Source organism: Sebastes umbrosus, chromosome 21, assembly GCF_015220745.1.
Source record: "Sebastes umbrosus isolate fSebUmb1 chromosome 21, fSebUmb1.pri, whole genome shotgun sequence".
In the NCBI taxonomy this organism is placed as follows: domain Eukaryota; kingdom Metazoa; phylum Chordata; class Actinopteri; order Perciformes; family Sebastidae; genus Sebastes; species Sebastes umbrosus.
Window position 1 is genome coordinate 7,906,912 of NC_051289.1, and position 20,812 is coordinate 7,927,723.

The 20,812-nt window shown below is 38.1% G+C and overlaps 1 protein-coding gene across 1 annotated transcript; it reads right to left on the minus strand.

The window, feature by feature from the left end:
* Positions 1 to 10,621: 10,621 nt before the first annotated feature.
* Positions 10,622 to 13,248, minus strand: sox17 (SRY-box transcription factor 17). The gene is made up of 2 exons (XM_037756642.1): positions 12,924 to 13,248; positions 10,622 to 11,831 (listed from the first exon to the last, which is right to left on the minus strand). Exons 1-2 carry the CDS (start codon positions 13,246 to 13,248, stop codon positions 10,960 to 10,962), a joined length of 1,197 nt encoding a protein of 398 aa, XP_037612570.1. The 3' UTR covers positions 10,622 to 10,959.
* Between the last annotated feature and the right edge of the window lie 7,564 nt (positions 13,249 to 20,812).

Here is a 20,812-nt window from a genome sequence, read left to right on the forward strand (position 1 = left end):
AGATTTTCATACAACAAATGGAACAGAAATAGTTTCACAGCCGTTAAGGGAAATGGTACAGATCATCAATACAGATATAAAAATTAACAATACACAGTAAAACAATCTCTCCATGGATTTTAGGGCCGCAACCTCCCTCTTATTTTTACAACATTCAGGAAGACAAAACCTGGAAACATGTTTCATGATGTCAGATGTGACAAAATCATACAATATTCAGATCCACATTTCTATCAACTGTTCCCTTGATATGACTAAATAAAGAAGTGTGACATATTTTATATGGTTAGATTAGAAAAACCCCAATCAAAGCAGACTTTTAACAGCACACAATGTTGCCTACCGTCCTCACCGTAGATCGAGCTGTGATTGCCATCAGATAATAATCTGATACAGCTGAAGCATACATACATACCCGCCCAGATACACACGTCTCTGAATATATATATTAATAAAGTAGCAACTGGAGAGGACATCTGCTGGAATAAACAAAGAAAAGCATTACAATCTGTGATAGGATAATAACTCATTTGATTTTATCTGCAAATAATTATTAATTATTGCACATATGAGCCTCACTAGTGCTACAGCATTTTCATTGCATAATAATATAATCATGTTTTATATGTAATGCACAGTTACTTTATGAGTTAAGTGGTTCTACAACCATGTTTATAATGCTAAAGACAGAAAATAATAGGTCCTAACAAAACAAGACAGTATTACAAGAGACAATTGGAAAAAAAGACAACAAACAACAGTAATGTATTATGGACTTTGCACTTTAAAAATAAGCATATATGTCATAATACGCTTATGATTTATTATGAAGTTAGCCAGACCATTTTGTAAGGCACTTTTAAATAATATATACCCTGGTGTTTGTCCTTGTTTATCATGCAAGTTGTATAAATATCAATCTTATAAATATTTCCAATAATTTAATTGACATTCAATTTATTATTACGAGAGAATCATAACATTTCCTACAACCTTTAAATGTGTTGCTGTCTACTGAAACATTCCTCATCTGGCTGCTTAATGACAGGCTATGTTATTTCACATTATGACATTTTATGATGCACATGAAAGTGTTTCATGTCCACCTTTATCCTGATGAACTCACCTGTGCTGTTCAGAGTCAACTAGGCACAGGTGAGCCCAATCAGAACACAATCAGGGCTCCTATAAGTAGGAGGAAAAGAAGCTTTCTCTGTTTGCCCTGCTACTAGACCTGATCCTTCCTGACCTGGAGTGCGTCTTCTAAACTACAACACTTATTGAGGTTAAAGGGGAAACTCGTGTCAAATAAACTTCTTTTTGGTGGAATTTCCTGTCTCTTTCTCCCTAATTCCAGTTACCTCACGTCCAATACTCAAATGTCAAGAGTCTCCAGCCCTCGCCACTTTGGTCACCTTTAACACATTATGTAATTTTGACATAGTTGTTATGTGTTTACAGCGTATCATAACAAAACCATTTCGGTGACATGTTACGCCACAGGTAATAATGACAGCAGAGCTGGAGCTTGAAATACCCCGCTGTGCGTGACCACAGCAGGACTTCTGTAAGGGATTACCGGAGCACGTCACCTCACCTGGATCTATATGGGACTCACAGCAGGCTCACTTGCTCATGCCCTTCCCTCACTCTCTTACTGTACATTTTCAATCTGGATCCTTGTTTTGAAAATGCAATAAAACCTGTTACATATATTTAACTATAACAACTCAATTTAATTTATAAGCAGGGATTTTATTTAGAAAAGGTTGTTTGAGGTGCATGATTCCCACGAGAGGCCGATATTTTGAATTCCAGAAAAGGGACATAATATTACCTAATCAATCTTTATGTAATAATTAGTCAAAATGCAAGAAAGATATCCCTTTAAATGGTCTGTAAATATAATCAAACTTTTTTTAATTGATAAATCAGATTTTTTACAATTTTTTTAATCAATAAATCAACATGTAAGAAATCATAAATTAACTTCTACTATTACACACTTAAAAACAATTCTATATTTTATTTATCATCACAGCCACAATCTGTGAAAGGTGAATCAATTTAATCATATAATGTTTTATTTATGTGTAAATAGATAAACAGAATGTAAAGTGTGTACATAGACATATAAACCAAATAGAGAAATATTTTAATTTTATTTCTAAAAGTTATGACATTAACTGTCATTACTTTTGGTAAAAGGTTTAATTTCACAGTGAGCTTCATGTAATCCTGTGCACAGCTGACCCCTGGTGGCAACAACTGACAGTACAATTAATACAGCATGTGGGAAAACCCATCCACTACAGCAACTTTCAAATTAGAAAAAAACATTAAATCACTTTCAGAAGTGAATATTTTCTGTGAGTATATGACTGTGTTACAGATTGTACAGACCCAACAGGATAAACCGGGCCCACACAGAGGAGACAGGACCTGCACAGGGAGGAACACACTGTCAGCTTTTGGGGAACTGGAAGTGAACTGTTTGCTGTTTCAGTGGAAATGTGTTTGATATTTGTTTGAAGCTCATAATCCAACAACATGAGCACAAAATACACTTCCTGTGTAAGAGACAGCTCTCAGACTGATTGTGTTATTGAAAAAGAAAAATACCAAACAGTGTCTAGACATTTGTCCTGGGCTGTATAGGTTCACTCAATTTAAACATAAATCTAAAAATATGTGATACTGTAACTTGGTTTCTTCACATTTTTTGACAACATTTGTAGGTCCAAAAAACAGAAATTAGTGAGTTTTGAAACTTGTCATGTAAATTTAAGATGGTAGACTTTTGGTTTTTATATTCTAAAGGAGGAAAATTACAGTATATTAAATAAATATCAATAGATTAGTCATACAATTCTGCCATGATCCCTTATCAAACAATATGGAACCCTGACCCAACGTGTGTACAATTAAAGGTCCCATATTGTAAAAAAGTGAAATTTTCATGTCTTTTCTATTATAAAGCAGGTTTAAGTGCTTTATAAATACTGTTAAACTATCAAAACGCTCAACATACGGAGAAATACACACAGAAATTGCATGTTTGAAACAAGCCGTTAGGATTTATGTCCATTTGTGATGTCACAAATATACAATATTTAGACCATTGCACGGTTTTAAACGTAAACATTCTAAATGTGTCCTAGTTTATTTGCTTTTGCAGTGTATGTAAATAACATCAGCTGACAGGAAGTAAACATGGACCCAAATTGTTGCCTAGCAATGCAATTCTGTTGCAATTCCATTGAAATGCACTAAAACGGAGCGTTTCAGACAGAGTATAAATACAGGTTTATTCATGCTGACAGTATGAGGAAAATAATGTGTTTTTTTTAACATTAAAGCAGGTAAAAATGTTCTAGTAGAAATACAAAATACAAGTATGAATCTGAAAATGCGCACGATATGGGACCTTTAATACATTAGAAACAGAGTTCAATTTAAATCTAAATAAGAGCAGTTTACACAAATGTGGTGAAATGTCAATGTCTACTATAATAAACACAAAGCAAATATATTGTTTTTTATTGAATGTATAAGAAGAGAAGAAAAAAACATGTCAGCTGCTCACACACATGCACACAGAGACTCATTCACACATTAATACAATGAGACAACAAAGGGTAGTTGACCTGGGTCATGGCGCTCTGCCCTCTCCCCCCTTTATTTAGACTATATTTTTATGTATTTTTATTTTTTAGGAAGTCCTATACCGGTGATTCCCAAAATGGTGCTGGTGGTGTGAATTTCACAGAACATATGGTTTCCTCTCAGATAAAGGATGTTCCCAGCCAATCTTTCATGGATGGAGCAAACAGGAGTCATCGGAACGAGGAAGTGGAGACAGGTGCTCTATGGAAGATTCAAAGATCCACGGAAAGAAAAAAACATGAACAGACAATGGTCCACATTTATCTTGTGAACTGCACCTCAGCTGAGCCTCTGAGTATTTTTACTGCCATTAAATTCATTCAGTTTCTATAGGCAGCCTCCATTATTTCACACCACCATTTAGTTCAACCATTTATCTGTTGCTTTTAGCTAACTATTTCAACAGTTTATCCATTATTTGAGCTATTTCACCACCCAATAGTTTTATATTTCAACCATTTATAGGACTATTTTATAATTTAGCTAGCTAGTTCAACTGTGTACATTTAGGTTTTAGCTAACTAGCTATTTCAACTTTTTATCTATTATTTTATCTATTTCACCATTCACGAGTTGGGCTATCTATTTCAACCATTTCTCCGTTAGCTAAATACATCAGCAGTTTATCCATTAGCTACTTTTAGCGAGGCCTATTTCAGTAGTTTTATCATTAGGCTATTTTTCAACAGACTATTTTTAGCTATTTCAACTGTTTCTGTTACTTTTAGCTATTTCAACTGTTCATCCGTTAGTCTACTTTTAGCTAACTATTTCAACTGTTTCTATTACGTTTAGCTATTTCAACTGTTCATCCGTTAGTCTACTTTTAGCTAACTAGTTCAACTGTTTCTATTACGTTTAACTATTTCAACTGTTCATCCGTTAGCTTACTTTCAGCTAACTAGTTCAACTGTTTCTATTACGTTTAACTATTTCAACTGTTCATCCGTTAGCCTTATTTTAGCTAATTAATTCAACTGTCACTTTTAGCTATTTCACCATTTACCTATTACTTTTAGCAATCTATTTAAAACATTAATCCATTAGCTAAGTGTTTCAACAGTTTACATGTTAGCTAACGTTACTTTTCGCTAGTTCAACTGTTCATCTGTTAGCTTACTTTTAGCTAACTATTTCAACTGTTTCTGTTACTTTTAGCTATCTCAACTGTTCATCACTTTTAGCTTAACTAACTTCTCTGCTCACTTAATAACTAGTTTTCTCAGTAGTTTTCAGGTGTTACAGCTGGTTTAAGGGTTATATTTTTGTATTTTGTAATTCACATTAGTTGAGCTGTTCCAGGATGTTTCCATGAACACACTGAACTAAATTAACCATAAATAGGATGTAGCCTACGTCTTTCCTTTTCCTTCAAATTTGACAAATTGCTGTCAGCCTACTGCCCCTTTCCCCCTTGGTAATGGCTTTAAACTTAAGTTTGTCATTATTGATGTTTGATTAGTCACAGTGTACAATGTTCTTTTGTAATAAACAGCATTGCTCACTTTCCTTATTTTTCCTCAGAAGGGAGGTCCGGAGTCAACAGGGAATCCTGAGGACACCGGCCTTAAAGAGAGCAAAGTGTGGCTGTACTCTGCCAACACCTTTCTGCCTCCCAAAGAAAAACACAGTGGAGAGGAAACTGACTGCTGATGTAGTCATCTTATACTCTATACTCACTACCCGCCTGGACACGAGCTAAAAATTGTCCTGAATGCCACGGGGGGATTCAAACAAAAGAACGGAGCGCTCTGAGCTGATCAGGAGAGGCCTGGAGTTGATTCAGCTCCCTGAGTCAATTCCTGACTGTGAAACAAATGTGCCAGCCAGCTGGAAAAATGTTCTCTGGCACCAGGACATCATTTTATAATCAGTCAGCTTCTCTTTGTCGTATTGTATACTGTATGGCAATTGTTTAGCATATCGGCATGTAATTTTACTCTTTTATTTACCAGGAAATCCTTTTTTTGTTAAATTAAATCCTGTATTAAACATTAATTCCTATTTATCACCTTTAAATTTCCCCGTAAATAGCTTTAAAGTTAGATTAAATGTTTGAATATATATCACACATATGGGCCTATTGTGTGAAATGATAAAATAAACACATTATTGGTGATCTTTATGGCTTAAACATTATTTTAAAGAAAGAAATTTTGATGTCTAATGCATAATTTTATAAAACTTTCCTCGTGTTTCGGAAGACATGTTGAATATACTGACAGTCTGTTGTTGGTACAAATCTAAATTATATACAAATTGTCTCATTAAATACAAGATTAAGGTTGTGTTTATATGTCACGTTCAGATACATTTCATTAGCTAATGATATAGGTCGGTTTAATTGTTTGTTTGTTATGTGTTTTATGGCTCTGATGAAGTCTGTTTTATGTTTTATTACTCATTTTATCGTGATTTTCTGGCTACATGTTTTAGTTAATAGTCCTGACGAATTCTTCTGGTTAGATGATGAAAATTTGAGTTGTGTTTTAGAAAGGGAGCCTTTTTTGTGACAGATTTTATTTGTAAATCATGAGAGAGAAAACAAAATATTTGCAATGTAATGTTTTATGTCCATGTAGGCTGGCCACTTGTATGTGCATGACACAATGAATAAAAAAACAAACTTACAAACTAACATAATGTTGTATATTTGACCACTATTTAAAATAAAATGAGGATAAGATAGGAAAATGCAAAGCTGTTAAATCATGCTTCGCCTTATATTACCGAAGTGTTGCAGCTGTGCAATAAAATTACTTCTAAAACCATTTGTGAATAATCCCTGTGACTTTTGACACAGCAGCTGACATCCTGGCACAAAAAGTGTAGCCTATAGGTACCTGTTGAATCTATCAACTCACGAGTCAACTATTTATAACTGAACGTGTGACAAAAGCAGAGCTGGAATCAGAAGAAAAATAAACTATTGAGTCACAGCGCAGAGTGGAGATTGACTGGATCCACTATATATAGTGGGAGCACAACTGGACGGTGGTGTGACTGGCAGAGACCATAAAAGCGATCAGGCCAGAGAGGGACAGCATATGCCTGGGATTATGAGCAACCAGCCCTGCTTTAGACGAGAGACACACCCTCTCCTGCAGCTGTCTCACATGCTGTATTTGCAATCTACTATCAATGACTTAATCAGTTCGGGCCCTCGCAGCCTCTCTGAAACTGGACAAAGGAATCCTCACCTCCAACAGTTTGCAGAGAGCGCTTTTTTATTTATGTGTGTGAACTACTGGGCGGCATTTATGATGAAACACATGCAAATTCTGTGGTTGTTTTATGTGCATGTGTGTGTTTTATTGTAATGGTAACTTGAGACAAGGCTTTGTTGACATTAACGCAAAGAATGCATGAATAATCAGACTTTTGCGATTGACTTATTTGCTAAAAGTTCTTGTTATTTAGGGTTAGGGCCGCAATTTACCGTTATTTTTCACTTTTGATAAACCGTTTTACAATTGTTCAAGTTTCATGTGCAGGTTATCACAGGGTCAACGGTACAATGACATGTGTAGAGTGAGAGAACGGGTCAGCTCAGCACTAACAGCAACATATAAGATATAATAACTTTAGTACAAAAGAAAGACTCTGATAAGATATAAATAAATAGAAAAATAAATAAATAAAATGAAATAAAATGATTTATTTTAATTCAATTAATTGAATTAAACAACATAGTATTTTAAATTAATCATTTAGTCTATAAAATGTTAGAAAATAGTTTTAAAAATCAACTTCTCAGAGCCCGATGATGTCTTCAAACTCCTTGTTTTGTCCAGCTAGAAGTCCAAACTTAAAAGATTTTCAATTTACAATAACACAAAACATAGAAAAGCAGTATATTATCCTCACAAGAGAAGAAGGAGGTAAAGTTTGCTATTTCTTCTTGATAAATAACATGGAAAATTAATTGGGCACCACTTTCTAATAACAACAACTTATAAACTCATAATGCTTAAAGGTTTATACATTGTAATTAATGGCTTTATTCATGGTTAATAAAATATTTTCTTAACCTTAGATGAGTTATATGCCATTGATGGGAGCAAACTTAGGGTTGCCAGAATGTGACAAATCCCTTTGGCTGGTTTAGTTGTTCTTTTTTGGAAATAATGCAGCTATAAATGTTGGTCAGACATTAATAAATACTTAACACGATGTTAATAAATGGATTTTAATCTGGATCTTCTGCAGCCCTTTCTCAGAAGGTAGTGGACCAAGCAGTCAAATGGATTTTTCACAGCCTGGCAACCTAAAATGTACTCTTATTAATGGCTTCATTAACCATTAATGGAGCCATTAATTACAATTTATAACCTCTTTATAAAGGGAACCTTATTAAAAATGTAAAACAATGTAAAAATTGTTGATTAATCGAAGAATTGTTTCTGCAATATTCTTGTTATTAACCTGTTTTTGCACAACCCACATCTCTACTGCTTCCTTATTTAAAAATCATTCTTTAAAAACATCTGTTTATTTGCTCTTCTTGCTTCTGAACGGTGTAAAGTTAAGAGACAGAGAAACCAATAAGGCATAATTGCCTGCACCTGGATGCAGCTCGGTATACCATCTGTGCATTCAGTGTTTGTTCAGGACGTACAGCAGCAACGCTCAACCACAACTACCTAACGTGACTTCCTAATGACTAATAAACCCTCTAGAAGATGAATGTCACTGTGTTTGCGTCCGAGTTGGTCAAATAAAGCTGATATTGATGGTTTATTGAAGGCTGAATGAAATAAATTGCAGCTGGCTTCGTGGGTAATTGAAGGTGTGTTTGTGAAAGGCAGCAGCTACCTGAGATGAGATTAGGGCAGCGCCATGATTAAGTGCTGCTGTGTTAATGTAGCCGGCTGTAATCTCTGGGTGTCTCTCTCCTGACTGCTAGCAGCGAGGCCCCGGGACACACACACACACACACACACACACACACCTGCACGCACACACGCGCCTGCACGCACACACCACGGCAGCAATGGGAACACCATGAAAGCCCAGATTTCCTGAGCTTTGACTGGATTTCTTGCTTTTACCTGGAAACATCTTGGTGCTAATGCAAATGTAAATACTACAAATAACTAACACAGAATTTAAAAAAACGTTAATATTCCCATCAATGTGGATTTATATGAACACACACTGTATGTTTATATAAATATAATTTCTTAAATTGTACATTTTACAATGTAAATGAGTTTCAAAATTTTACATTTCATATTATTTAGTTATTATTCTTATATATTTCTATAATAATGCTTGAATCCTTGTATGTATTTATGTATATTTGTCAATCATGTACAACATTTTATCGCATACTTTGACATATGTATCTATATTTTTATTTTATTTTTGTCTCACTCGTCTTAAGAGTAAGGACACTGTATTTCACAACACATATTGTTTGTGTATGTGACCAATAAAACCTTTAAATACTTACGTATGGGGATAAATTCAGTTCAGGGTCTCTAGATTCCATTTAAACAATAAAATAAATTGAATTCAACAGAAAAAAAGACAAAACATAATCGTAATGATGTTCCTCCCACAAACGTCTCATATTAATATTTACTTTATTTTGTCATCCAACACCTTCCTGCGTCTTTAAGATAAACAGTGAGCTCTTCCTCGTCAATTAGCCCTGATCAATTAGACCGAGGAGATAATATCATGGCTGACGTTGGGGGGTCTGCCTCAGGTGACCCCACCACCCACTCTGCTGCTGCTGCCGCTGCCTCGGGGATCGTGGCCTGAGCCTGTTGTTATGCACCCATTAGCTGCAACAACAGGGAGGATAAACCTGCCACTCAGCTGCAGACTGAATTTAAACACATTCACACCAATTACGGCGGATTGTTTCTGCACGGCCCGAAGGGAAACAAGTCGGTCTGTGTGCGAGGGGAAGTTAACAACACCTCACATATATATCAGACAAACTTGTTTGGAGTAAAAACACTAAGGAAATGTGTGTTAAAGTAAAAAAAAATAAGTTGTTCTGACTTGTTTAAACTTTAACAAGAGCTGACATCATTATTACAACCGTGGGAAATATTTACCTTGAGGTCCAACCACTACTTCTCCTACAGAAGAGAATATTTCAAAACATTCAGCACGAACAAAGCTCATGAATATATACACCTCTGGAACATGTTTCCTCTGAAGTGCTAAAAATGGATGGTGAGGTCAGGGTGATTGACCCCTCGGAGAAGAACCTCTTCCTTTTAAAATAGGGAAAATCTCTATTTATAAAACAGGACTCTTTGTCTGCTATAAATACCGTGAATTATCCTCAAGGTTTTGAAAGATTTTTACCTGATAAATCTGATGAAGCAACAGACGTTACAGCGTCCGTGGATAAATATATCAGAGCCTTACAGAAATAAAACCTGATGTCATTTCTGTGTTATAGCTGCAGGATGGTTATTGAATCATGTTCAGCTGTGAAAATACACAAAATAAAGAGTCACCATTGTTCAACAGAGGTGTAGTGAATTTTAATGACCCCCTTCCATTAATCAGAAAAGACTAAATCACTCACAGACAGGATGTCCGGAGCATAAACCGTGCTCCCATGCTGCGAAAACAAGGCGCCATGTGTAACGCAGACACTGAGATTACCTCCACTCTGTCCGGGCCAGGAAGCCCGGGTCGCAGCCCTCCGCTGCCCCGCTTCCAGGTGAGCAACTGGTGCCACCGGGAGCCCATTCAATGCCCCGTGTGGAAATGGGAAAAACTAACAGAGATAGTGCCATGTAACACTGGATGAACGGCGATGTTGTGATGAGTGGAAAAACAATTTGTTTTCATTATAAAATCACAGTAGAAGTGATAGAGCTTTTGATTTAGAAAGTAAAACATACTCTAAAGTAAATGAATAAGAAAGAAATTCAGTGTTTTCTGAAATGGAAAAGAATGTGAAATAACAAAATACAAGACATGATGTGTATATTTGCAAAATTTATTTCTCAAAAGTGCAAAAAAAAAGTATAAAAAACACCTTCAGTATATACATACATTTTAAAATAGTGACTGTACAATATTTATTATCACAAAATGCATTCATGTCCCTGCAAAGAGAGGAAGTTAAACCCAGTGTTTGAAATATTCTATGGCTTTTTTCTTACACAGATACAGTACAACAGTCTTCTCCATTTCAAAATCTCATGGGCTTAGTAGTGAAAAGTAAAATTAAAAAAATAAAAATTGTTCAAATTTAGCTACAGAGATTTGAGGTCAGATCATGTGTCCTTGCAGCAGGGTGACAGGCCGGCCGGGAGGTTAGGAGTTGTTGTAGCTACAGTAATACACAGCTGTGCTGGCGTCTGACAGCACCGATGATATGAGGCTTTCGGGTCCTTGCATGCCGGCCTCGTGTGGCCCGCCGTACGGCAAGCCTGTCATGTCCACACGTGCTGAGGAGGAGCTCAAATACTGCTCGAACTCGCTGCGGTCCACCTCAGACAGCAGCTCGGAGTGGTGCATCTGCTCCACGCTGTCTGCTGAGTGAGGGTGGGAGTCAGGAGGTGGGGAGAGCTGTCCTGCCCCGCCGGGGTGCCGTTTGGGGTGGCTGGGACTACAGTGCTGGGTGTAATACATGGCCAGGGGGTTGGGGCATCCCATGTAGGAAGGGGGCTGAGGTTGCTGCTCTGGAGCCGAGGCCGGGTGTCGGTGCAGGACGTGGTTGCTGTGGTGGTTGGAGTGGGCGTCCTGGGGCTGGTACTCTGCGGCCTGAGAGTGATACGCGTACGCAGGCATCATGTGGCAGTCCTCTTGTGAGTGTGGAGGGAAGAACATGAGGTCTGACTCCACGGCGTCCAGAGGAGACGTGTCAGGCGTGGGGAGGCTGTAAGTTTCATAAGAGGGGCCCCCGAGAGCCTGAGCGTCTCGGTAGTGGCTGAGCGGCTGCGGAGGGAGCTGGTAGCCGTGCTCGTGGTAGCCCATACCGTCCACGGGCATGGACTGGCCCTGGTGGTCGGACACGCCGTGGACCAGAAAGCCAGAGTCCAGCCTCTTAATCCTCTTCACCTGCTTCCGCCGCCGGGGCCGGTACTTGTAGTTGGGGTGATCCTGCATGTGCTGAACCCGCAGCCGCTCGGCCTCCTCCACAAAGGGCTGCTTCTCTGTAACAGGAAGGGCTTTCCACGATTTCCCTGCAGGTCAAGAGGAGAGTGCACATCAATGATATGTCAGCAGATACTGTACCGCAGTCTGGTGATGCACACGAAAATAGCTTGTTGCCATTTTAGGGGGCAGGGACAGGTTTTTGAGGTGAACTAAGACACAGTGACTTTGAATGACATGGTAACATCACCTGCTGCCTAAACAACTGATTGAGAAATAACCATTCATAAATAGAATTTGACATAAAACATTAAACTAAAATAACTCCCTTCAGGGAAGCGCCTACAGAGCTTTAGAGCTCGGACCTCTCGCCTCAGAGACAGTTATTACCCTCAGGCGGTCAGACTACTGAACAGTAGCACTAAATGAATGCAGAGCTGTGGATTGTTTTATGGATGTTTTTAGGTTGTTTTATAATTTTATTCTCAGGTATCGTCTTATTTATTGTAGTATTTATCAACTGTACTATTTATAGATTTTAAGGGCTGAGAGAGAGACAGGGTAAAATGCATTTCATTGCATTTCACTGTACACTGTACTTTTAAATGCATATGACAAATAAACTTGAAACTTAAAATAACAAGTATATGTTTCATTTATGTTGCTATCGGATTTAATTCAAGATTCAAGATTCAAGATGTTTATTGTCACGCAGGTTGTACAAGTACAAACTTGTGAAATACTTTTTGTTGGGAAGCTCCATTAAAATAAAAAGTTATATTACATTTACATTACAATTATAAAGAAGAAATACTTTGTACAAGGGCATATTAAGAATATATACATATAAATATTCATTTATATGTATAAATGTAATTGTTTATGAAATTAACTCTGCTTATTTAATTAATGGGGCAGTAATATTTTTATAGGGGTCGGGGGAATAATTTGTTTATACAATTATTTATTGGATTTTGTACAGAATACCAATAAAACGACTTTGAGCACAAAATTAAATAAATAAATAAAAAATAAAGTCTAAAACTTATTTTTCAGTGTTTTTTTTTGTCCTTTCCTTTTTATTTTTATTTGTATTTGTGTTTTTTTTTGTTGTATATGTTTCATTTAAAGACTTTGAGCAAAAAGAAATAATAATAAAAAGAAAGTCTAACATGACTTACCCAACATCTTGCTGAGCTCCGCGTTGTGCAGGTCCGGGTTTTGCTGCGCCAGCCTCTTGCGCTCATCCTTCGCCCAGACCATGAACGCGTTCATGGGCCGTCGGATCCGCGGCTCGGTCTTGTTGTTGCGGTTCTGGTTGCCAGAGCCGGATCCGGATCCGGAGGCGCATTGCTCGGTCTTCACTTTGCTGTCTCCGAGAGGACTGAGAGGATCTCCCCACTGGCAGCGTCCCATTCCTCCTCCAGGCATCATGACTGACATCGTGCACCTTGCAGCCTGGCTCGTCTGATCGTCGCTGCTGTAACCCGCATCGGGACTACTCATCTCTGTCCAGCTGGGAGGCTTTTTAGAAGAGCAGCAACTACTGAGAACCAACAGAGAGATGACAACAACTTTCTGGCTTTAAAGCTGGAAGAGAATGAGTCACATGCATGAGCCACTTGCAGGAGTCGTGTGGACTGAACTGTACTGGACTACTCAGCTCTAGATGTGAAGGCTGGTGGGATATAAAGTCACAGGCAGCCAATCACCATGTGGTGGGAGTGAACCACCACTACAAAGGTGTAACAAAGTTGGAGCAGCCCACTGAGACCCTCTAAGGAGAGACTCTGTGGGAGTTTAAAGATGCAAAACTTTTTTTTGTTATGTGTGTTTTTGCTTGAAATGCGTCTAATAAGAGCTCAGAAGCATAAAATAATGCTTAAGATTCATATTTAATTTTTTTTTTTTTGTTATGTGTGTTTTTTTTTTTTTTTTGCTTTGTTGTTTTCTTTTTTTTTTTAACTCTACTCTTTCTTTTTATCATTATTATTATTATTTCTTATAATATAGTAGTATAAAAAATAAATAAATAAATAAAGATGCAAAACTGTAAATGATGACTTACAAATTTATTTCATGGCGACATTAAACGCTTTTTTTTTTTACTTGTTTGAAGCACTGACACCCTCTAAGGAGAGTTTAAAGATGCAAAACTTTTTTTTTTTTTTTTTTGCTTTGTTTTTGTTGTTGTTATTCTTTCTGTCATTATTATTATTGTTATTTATTTTCCTGGTTTTGTTTTGGTTTTGAATGTTTTTTTTGTTTTTTTAAAAAACAAAACAATAATAGTACAAAAATACGAGAGTAATAATAAATGAAATCGACAAATAAGTTAATAGAAAATAAAAAGGGGGGGGGCACAAATATATAGTTATATCATTTACATGGGCACACATATGCATCCTTCTTAACGTGAGGTCACCTCCAAGCATATGTATATGTGCATGCGTGTTAACCCATGTAACTATATTTTTCCTTCTGTTAGACTCCATCTCTTCTCAAAATCATCCTCCATATTCCTTATTTTGTGAGTTCCCTTTTCCATAACTTTTACTTCTTGAATTACACTTTTCCATTTGATAAAATCTGGGGGTTTAGTTTTTTTTACACCCTTTTGTTATTTGCTTCAGTGCTGTGATTCTGAGTATTCTAAATAAGTAACGTTCATCTTTACCGAGACCAATTGGAGGTTTCTCGAATGTTGAGGTTGTTTTCTCTAGGTGTACTTGATGGGTTTATCTGTAAGCTCATCCACTTAAAAGTTGGTTTATAGACTGTTGTAATTACAAACAGTGGATTGCATATATGAAAACAGCCTTGAAAAAAGGGAAAAAATAAAGTATAAAAAAAAATATATAGATGCACAACTGTAAATGATGACTTACAAATTTATTTCATAGCAACATTAAACACTAACATATAAACCCAGACTACTACAAAGGTGTAACAAAGTTGGAGCAGCCCGCCTCCCACCCTTGTGTGAAGCACTGAGACCCTCTAAGGAGAGACACTGTGAGAGTTTAAAGATTATTGTTATGTGTTTTTTTGTGTTTGTTTGCTTTGTTGTTTTGTTTTTTTAAAGGGACTGTTTGTAACTTTTTAAGCGTATAAATGTACCGGGTCGGGATCCCATGCGCGCTTGCATATGCGCGCACGCAAATGCGCGCTCGCATATGCGCGCTCGCGTGTGGCCGGAGTCACTGCTCCTCTGCCTGCTTGCCTTCACTCACACACACCGCGCGCATTCTCGCTGTCTCGCTCCACCTCTAGACGTGAACGCGCGCTCACTACACACTGCAGAAGAGTAAGTTTAGCTCTGAGAATATCTAGTGAATGTACAGAGGACGTTTGTGCAGAAATAAATGCTGCAGCTCCTCCAGACCAACAGAGGTTTCCCGTGTCTTGTGAAGTGACGGAGCTCCGCAGCGAGAAACGTTTTTGTCTCCGACCGGGTGCCGGTGTCTCCCTGCAGGCTCAGTCGGACACGATAACGTTTCTCTTCCTGCTTCAGCCCCGGCACCGACCCGCTTTTCCTGCTTCAGCCCCGGAGGCTGGAGCAGGAAAAGCCAACACTAGGATTAGCATTGATTCATGGAGAGACCTTCGTCTGGTCAGCTAACATTACTGCCAAGCAGGTGAAATATAGAGTGATATTGTAGTTTTAGCTGACACGTATCGCCTCACTGTTCTGAGCAATGCTCGTTCATGTCTATTTAGACCAAGCAAGTGCGAGCCCGACGCTGACTTTCATTGACTTAACGGTCAACGGTTTTGAATGTTGAGGTTGTTTTCTCTATAGTGTACTTGATGGGTTTGTCTGTAAGCTCATCTACTTAAAAGTTGGTTTATAGACTGTTGTAATTACAAACAGTGGATTGCATATATGAAAACAGCCTTGAAAAAAGGGAAAAAATACACTGAATGTGAATACATTTATAAGTGCAATATATCCTTGATGCAATATACACCACAAGTATAACTTTGTTGACATTTTATTTATTACATCTACTCTACCTATTTTACAAGTCCAATTACCTCTGTTTACATTACATCTATTTTTATATTTTATACCTCTAGTGTAACACTTCTGTTTATATTTATTTATTACATCTACTTTACCTGTTTTATTTGCTTCATAACTGTGTGTGTTTTACCTGTTATATGTTTTATCTGCTTCGTTTAGTCTTGTCAAGTATTTGCTTTAAAGCACTGACCAGAAGTGGCAACTGTGAATCTCATTGTATTTAATACGATAATGACAATAAAGCTTTCTATTCTATTCTAAGGAGAGACGGTGTGAGAATTTAAAGATGCAAAACTATAAATGATAAGAATATATGCTTATGTGCACAAAATATATTTAAATCAAAGCTTTAGTGCAAATGTTTTAGAAGTTGCCAACGTGCGTAATTTTACTAATACACTCACCCTTGTATTAGACTGACACTAAATGCTCAGACATCAATACACTTGATGGTCAGTCTGTGTATTGGGTTGGTGAACTGTGTTTAACAATCTTGAATATCAGGTTTTATGCATGGGGAGTTAATGGCTCCCTCATTCGCATCAATCGTCTCGATGGAGACGTTCTTCCTTTGATTGCAGCCTAATGAGACGAGCTGGACAAAAAGGTGTTAATTGAGGATTTAAGTGAAAGCTAAGCTTAAACAAGAAACCTTAAATAAACAGCCATTATAGTTGCGAAGTGATGAGGAGGCCTCTTTGACAGAACAAAAAAACTGTAAACTGTTGTGATACTGGTGCTCTTTTGTCTCAAATGTCAAAGTGGATACTCGACTGTTTACTCGACTAGCCGTCGGTCTGGGATGTTAATGATCCAAACAAACAGTTGATTGATGAAGTTGAAGGTGTAAAACACATTTATGAAGAGATGATGTCTGGAAAAAAGCCCAAATATCTTATTTATTTTTACAGGAATTACATAATACAGCTACATAGTGGGAATAATGCCAAGTCTGCAATGACTAAAAATAAAACTGAATCAGAAAGTATTTTATTATTCGTATGTGGTCAGCTATTATACCTCTTTCAACAACTCACACAAAGCTTTAAGGTGCATTTCACCTAAAATATCTGAATGTCTCAATCAAATTATTTCACCTCATTAGATGCTCATTCACTTTATTGTCCTACTTTATAACCTTTGTCTGAGTTTAAAAAGTTAAAATAAGGTTGTACAAAGAATACATTTTGAAAAAAATATCCCTCCCTGTCACTTGACAACATGTTGTTTCACTCTTTTTTGATTTATTTTGATTTATTTTATTTTATTGTTTCCTTAAGAAAAATGAAAAATGAACAACCTAAACCATAACAAACAAATTAATATGTACATATAATAACAGATAGAAACTGTAAATTGAAAAACAACGTATACAAAAACAAGGGAGTGAAAAAAAAAATAATAAATAAAATAAAATAATAAATAAATAAATACAAAAATAAATACAAAAATAAATACAAATTATGAAATAAAAATAAAATAAAATAATAATTCATTAAAAATTAATAAATAAATAAGCAGTTTCAGTCATGACATCAGCCAGTAGTCAAATATAAACTCCATTAACTCTATAAAACACACGTGTGAGCTACAGAAATGTGTGAGAACGTGTTTCCTTGTTTTTGGAACAGCTGTACCAGACCAGGACGGTGATACGGCGGGGGGGGGGAAAGGTTAAAGCAACCTGTTGCACCTCAAACATCCAGACTTGGAGTTTAGTTTACGCAGCAGAGAATGAAGTCCCTGTTTGTGGCCAGAAACCCAAACATCACCCACAGCCCGATGCTGGTCCTTATCAGAGCCAGCAGACCTCGACCTGTCAGCTCTTCTCGGACCGTTCCCATCTCGGGGTGGTTTACGGCCCCTGTGACGGAGCTGACAGAAATATGAGAGATGCTTATGCAACCTTTTCGTGCCCCCGTGTGTGCAGACACCAGCGGGGACTCCAGAGCACGCTGGGTGACCCTCTAGGGGCTGGTGGGAGTGTGTTTTGGATGGAAGGTCCAGCCAAGCACCGCATGGGACAGGATCTGGGCTATAATACTGTCATCGTCTATTTTACCGCTTATGACCTGATAAGGTTTTCCCCCTAAGAGAGTGGAGAAAGAGTGTGTGTGTGTGTTGACATGGGCGTGGGTATGAGTGTGGCCGCGCCACATCTCCCTCTCTCGCTGTGTGGGAGTGAGAAATCCTGGCTTTTGATGGGAGAAGTCATAAAGTCTGGAGTCGTAGCCACATTTCCTCTACAAGGTGAGGTTCAGAGTCAACCCAAAGGAGAGCAGGAGGTGGTGGGGGGGATATGAGGAGGTGACACGCCTCATCCCCCTCCTCCTCCCCTCGTCCATTCCTCCCCCTGTCCCTCCACCAAGTCCCCCACCCCGTGCCTGGGGAGTCTGGGGCTGGGTGGGGGCCAGGGCTCCCGACGCCAGCCTCTGGACTCTGCGCTCAGGGAGAGGTCACTTGGCTTGCTTACACAATGGCATTATCTCAGTTCCAGCCTCGGCTACTGCAGCGGTGAGCACTTCCTGTCCCTCTGCAAGCACTTCCTGTCCTTGGCGTAGCAGCACAAACTGTCCGCCTTCCGAGCGAGTTCAGAAACGCGGTTGAGCCGCTGGCCGCCAGTCTCGCTGTACAAATGTCTGTGGGTGGCTTTCTTGGGAATTGCACAATGTGTTTGCTGGCTCCTTTGTGCCGAGCTGCGAGGCAGTGGTGTTAGTTTAAATCACAGGGACGGAAGGTATATATGTGTTAGCACTCTGCGCTGATCCCCTGAGCCGCTACAGAGCCGCGGAGGCCTGAGCTGGACAAAGCCACAGAAGGGCAAAGTGCTCAGAGTTTAAACAATACTCTGCTAATTAGCTGAAAATGTTCCAGCTTCAAATCTTCATGGATGTTTAGTTGATTTATTGAGTAGTCAATTAACAGATGATTAATTTGCAATCACTTTGATAATCAGTTAATCATTTAAGCCTTTCATCATGAACATTTTTCACAAATTGATGACATTTTCTACAATAGACAATGAATGTATTAACCATTTCCCATGCTTCCTGTGGGAAAAAGCACAATATAGAAATTTCATGGATTGCTGGTACAATGAAAGGCTACATAATTGTGAAAATGTAATGTATGTATTGGACTCTTGGTCTTTTTGGTATAAAACTGAAAACTTGAACCTGCATTATTGATTTTTTGGGCCACTTGGGAGCTGTGTAACAATCTGCAACCACAACATTTTCATCACCTTATACAGGTTATTTACACATCCAACAAACACAGAGATTGAAACATTAAAATGTATGTAAAATCATGTGTAAGTCCAATATTCACTCAACTTTTAGCTCTGTTTTTGGTCTCCACCAACTCCTGAGGGAAACATCTGTCTCTTTATCTGCTTAATACTCCACTATGTTCACCAGCTAGTTACCAAGTGTGTCTGCTGTTTGGTGATGATGAGCAGGTAGTGTGTTTATCAGAGGTTTTTCCTGAAAACAGCTGCATTCAACTGGAAATGACACTGATAAGCGCGGTGAATCAAAACAAAAAAGTTGTGGGCCCAAAAAACAAAATGATGAGCTTAAAGACACTAAAATGCTCCTAAATGCAGAGTTGGATGATAACTCTCTGTAGGTTCATTGCTACTAGCGACCTCTTTCACATTTCACATTGTCCATTGTACATGTAAAAATATTGATTATTGCAGCTTTAAAAAATATGTGTTCTCCATACTTTTATTGCAGTTTGGCAATTCAACAATGTATTCAACGTATCCTCATACAACGATTCATATGATATCTTACGAAAAGTAAACAACAACACTTCAATTTCCTCTTGTTACATGCATACAGTCCTTTGAAAATAAACTTCCGTCTTCACAGGAAACAACTTGGTTAGGTTTAGGAAAAGGTTGTTTGGATTAAAATAACACCAAAAGTGGCGTTACCTAAGTACAGAGGTTACGTGATGAATAAATCAATGTTGACTTCTGGTTTTACACGAGATACAAACACCGGTGTCCTGGACGAAAGTCCAGTGTTTTTGACCCACCCATCCAACCCGACCACCTCCCTACACGGCGTTTGTTGCGTATGCATCCTGGTTCATGATTACGTGGATTACGTACAAATTGATTTTGTGGGATATACTGTATACAAATTACAGTGCATTACTTAACGGTGTATGAGAACAGCCTGGTGTATAACATGAAAAAAGTATATTTGTTCCAATTTATCTGTCTAAACTAAAGGGGCTTGGTGTTATTGGTTTATTTGAACATATTATTCATAAATGTAACTATAGTAAAAATAGTTGCAGCCCTACATCAAACCCAGGTTTTAGTTCTTTTGTCATGTGTATTGAATTGAATTGTAAGCCATACAGTCAGCGTGTAGACATCTGTCATTATCAATGGTGAGATAGTGATTGTTTAGATCATCTGATTAGACTACTACTTCCTCTAACACCTGCTCTGGAGAGAGAGCCGGAGGTGTTTCGGGACGGGGGAGGGGAGAGAATGAAGAGGTTAAAGAGGAGCACACATAACAGGTGTGCAGGAGAGAAACGTCTAGATTGAATCTGTAAATAGAAATCACACCTTAACACTAATAATGTCACTCAGGAATTTTAAATGAGTTTCAATTCTGCTGTCAGCTGTCTGTCAAAAAGGGAATAAGTCAAGGTAAAGTGTACCGTCTGACTTATTTTTGTTTGGTGTTTGATCTTTAGTAACCTGAAAATCACCCCATGAGGGTGATTGCAGATATGAGAGATCATCCACAGGTTAAGGTGGTTAAATTATGCTCATAAAAAGGATGTGAGAGTCTACGTTTGATCATGTTTTTTCCACGGGTCCCTCTTTTGGTCACAGAAATTGGGGACTTGAAATTCTGGCAAAAGAACAAGACAGAAACTGATCACGCTGCTGCCTACAGCTCTCGCTCACATGCACACATAGATGTCTTTATGTGTTAGTGGTCGTGCAGTCTTCCCCCTCCCTCAGGGGATTGCTGGGAAAGTTTCCTCGCCCTGCAGAAAAGGGTAAGC

Excerpts from the sequence above, each read along its gene's own strand:
- sox17 (XM_037756642.1), bottom strand. The coding sequence starts at position 13,248 with ATGAGTAGTCCCGATGCGGGTTACAGCAGCGACGATCAGACGAGCCAG. Across the intron at positions 11,832-12,923 it reads GGAGCTCAGCAAGATGTTGG|GGAAATCGTGGAAAGCCCTT; the intron begins GTAAGTCATGTT and ends CTTGACCTGCAG.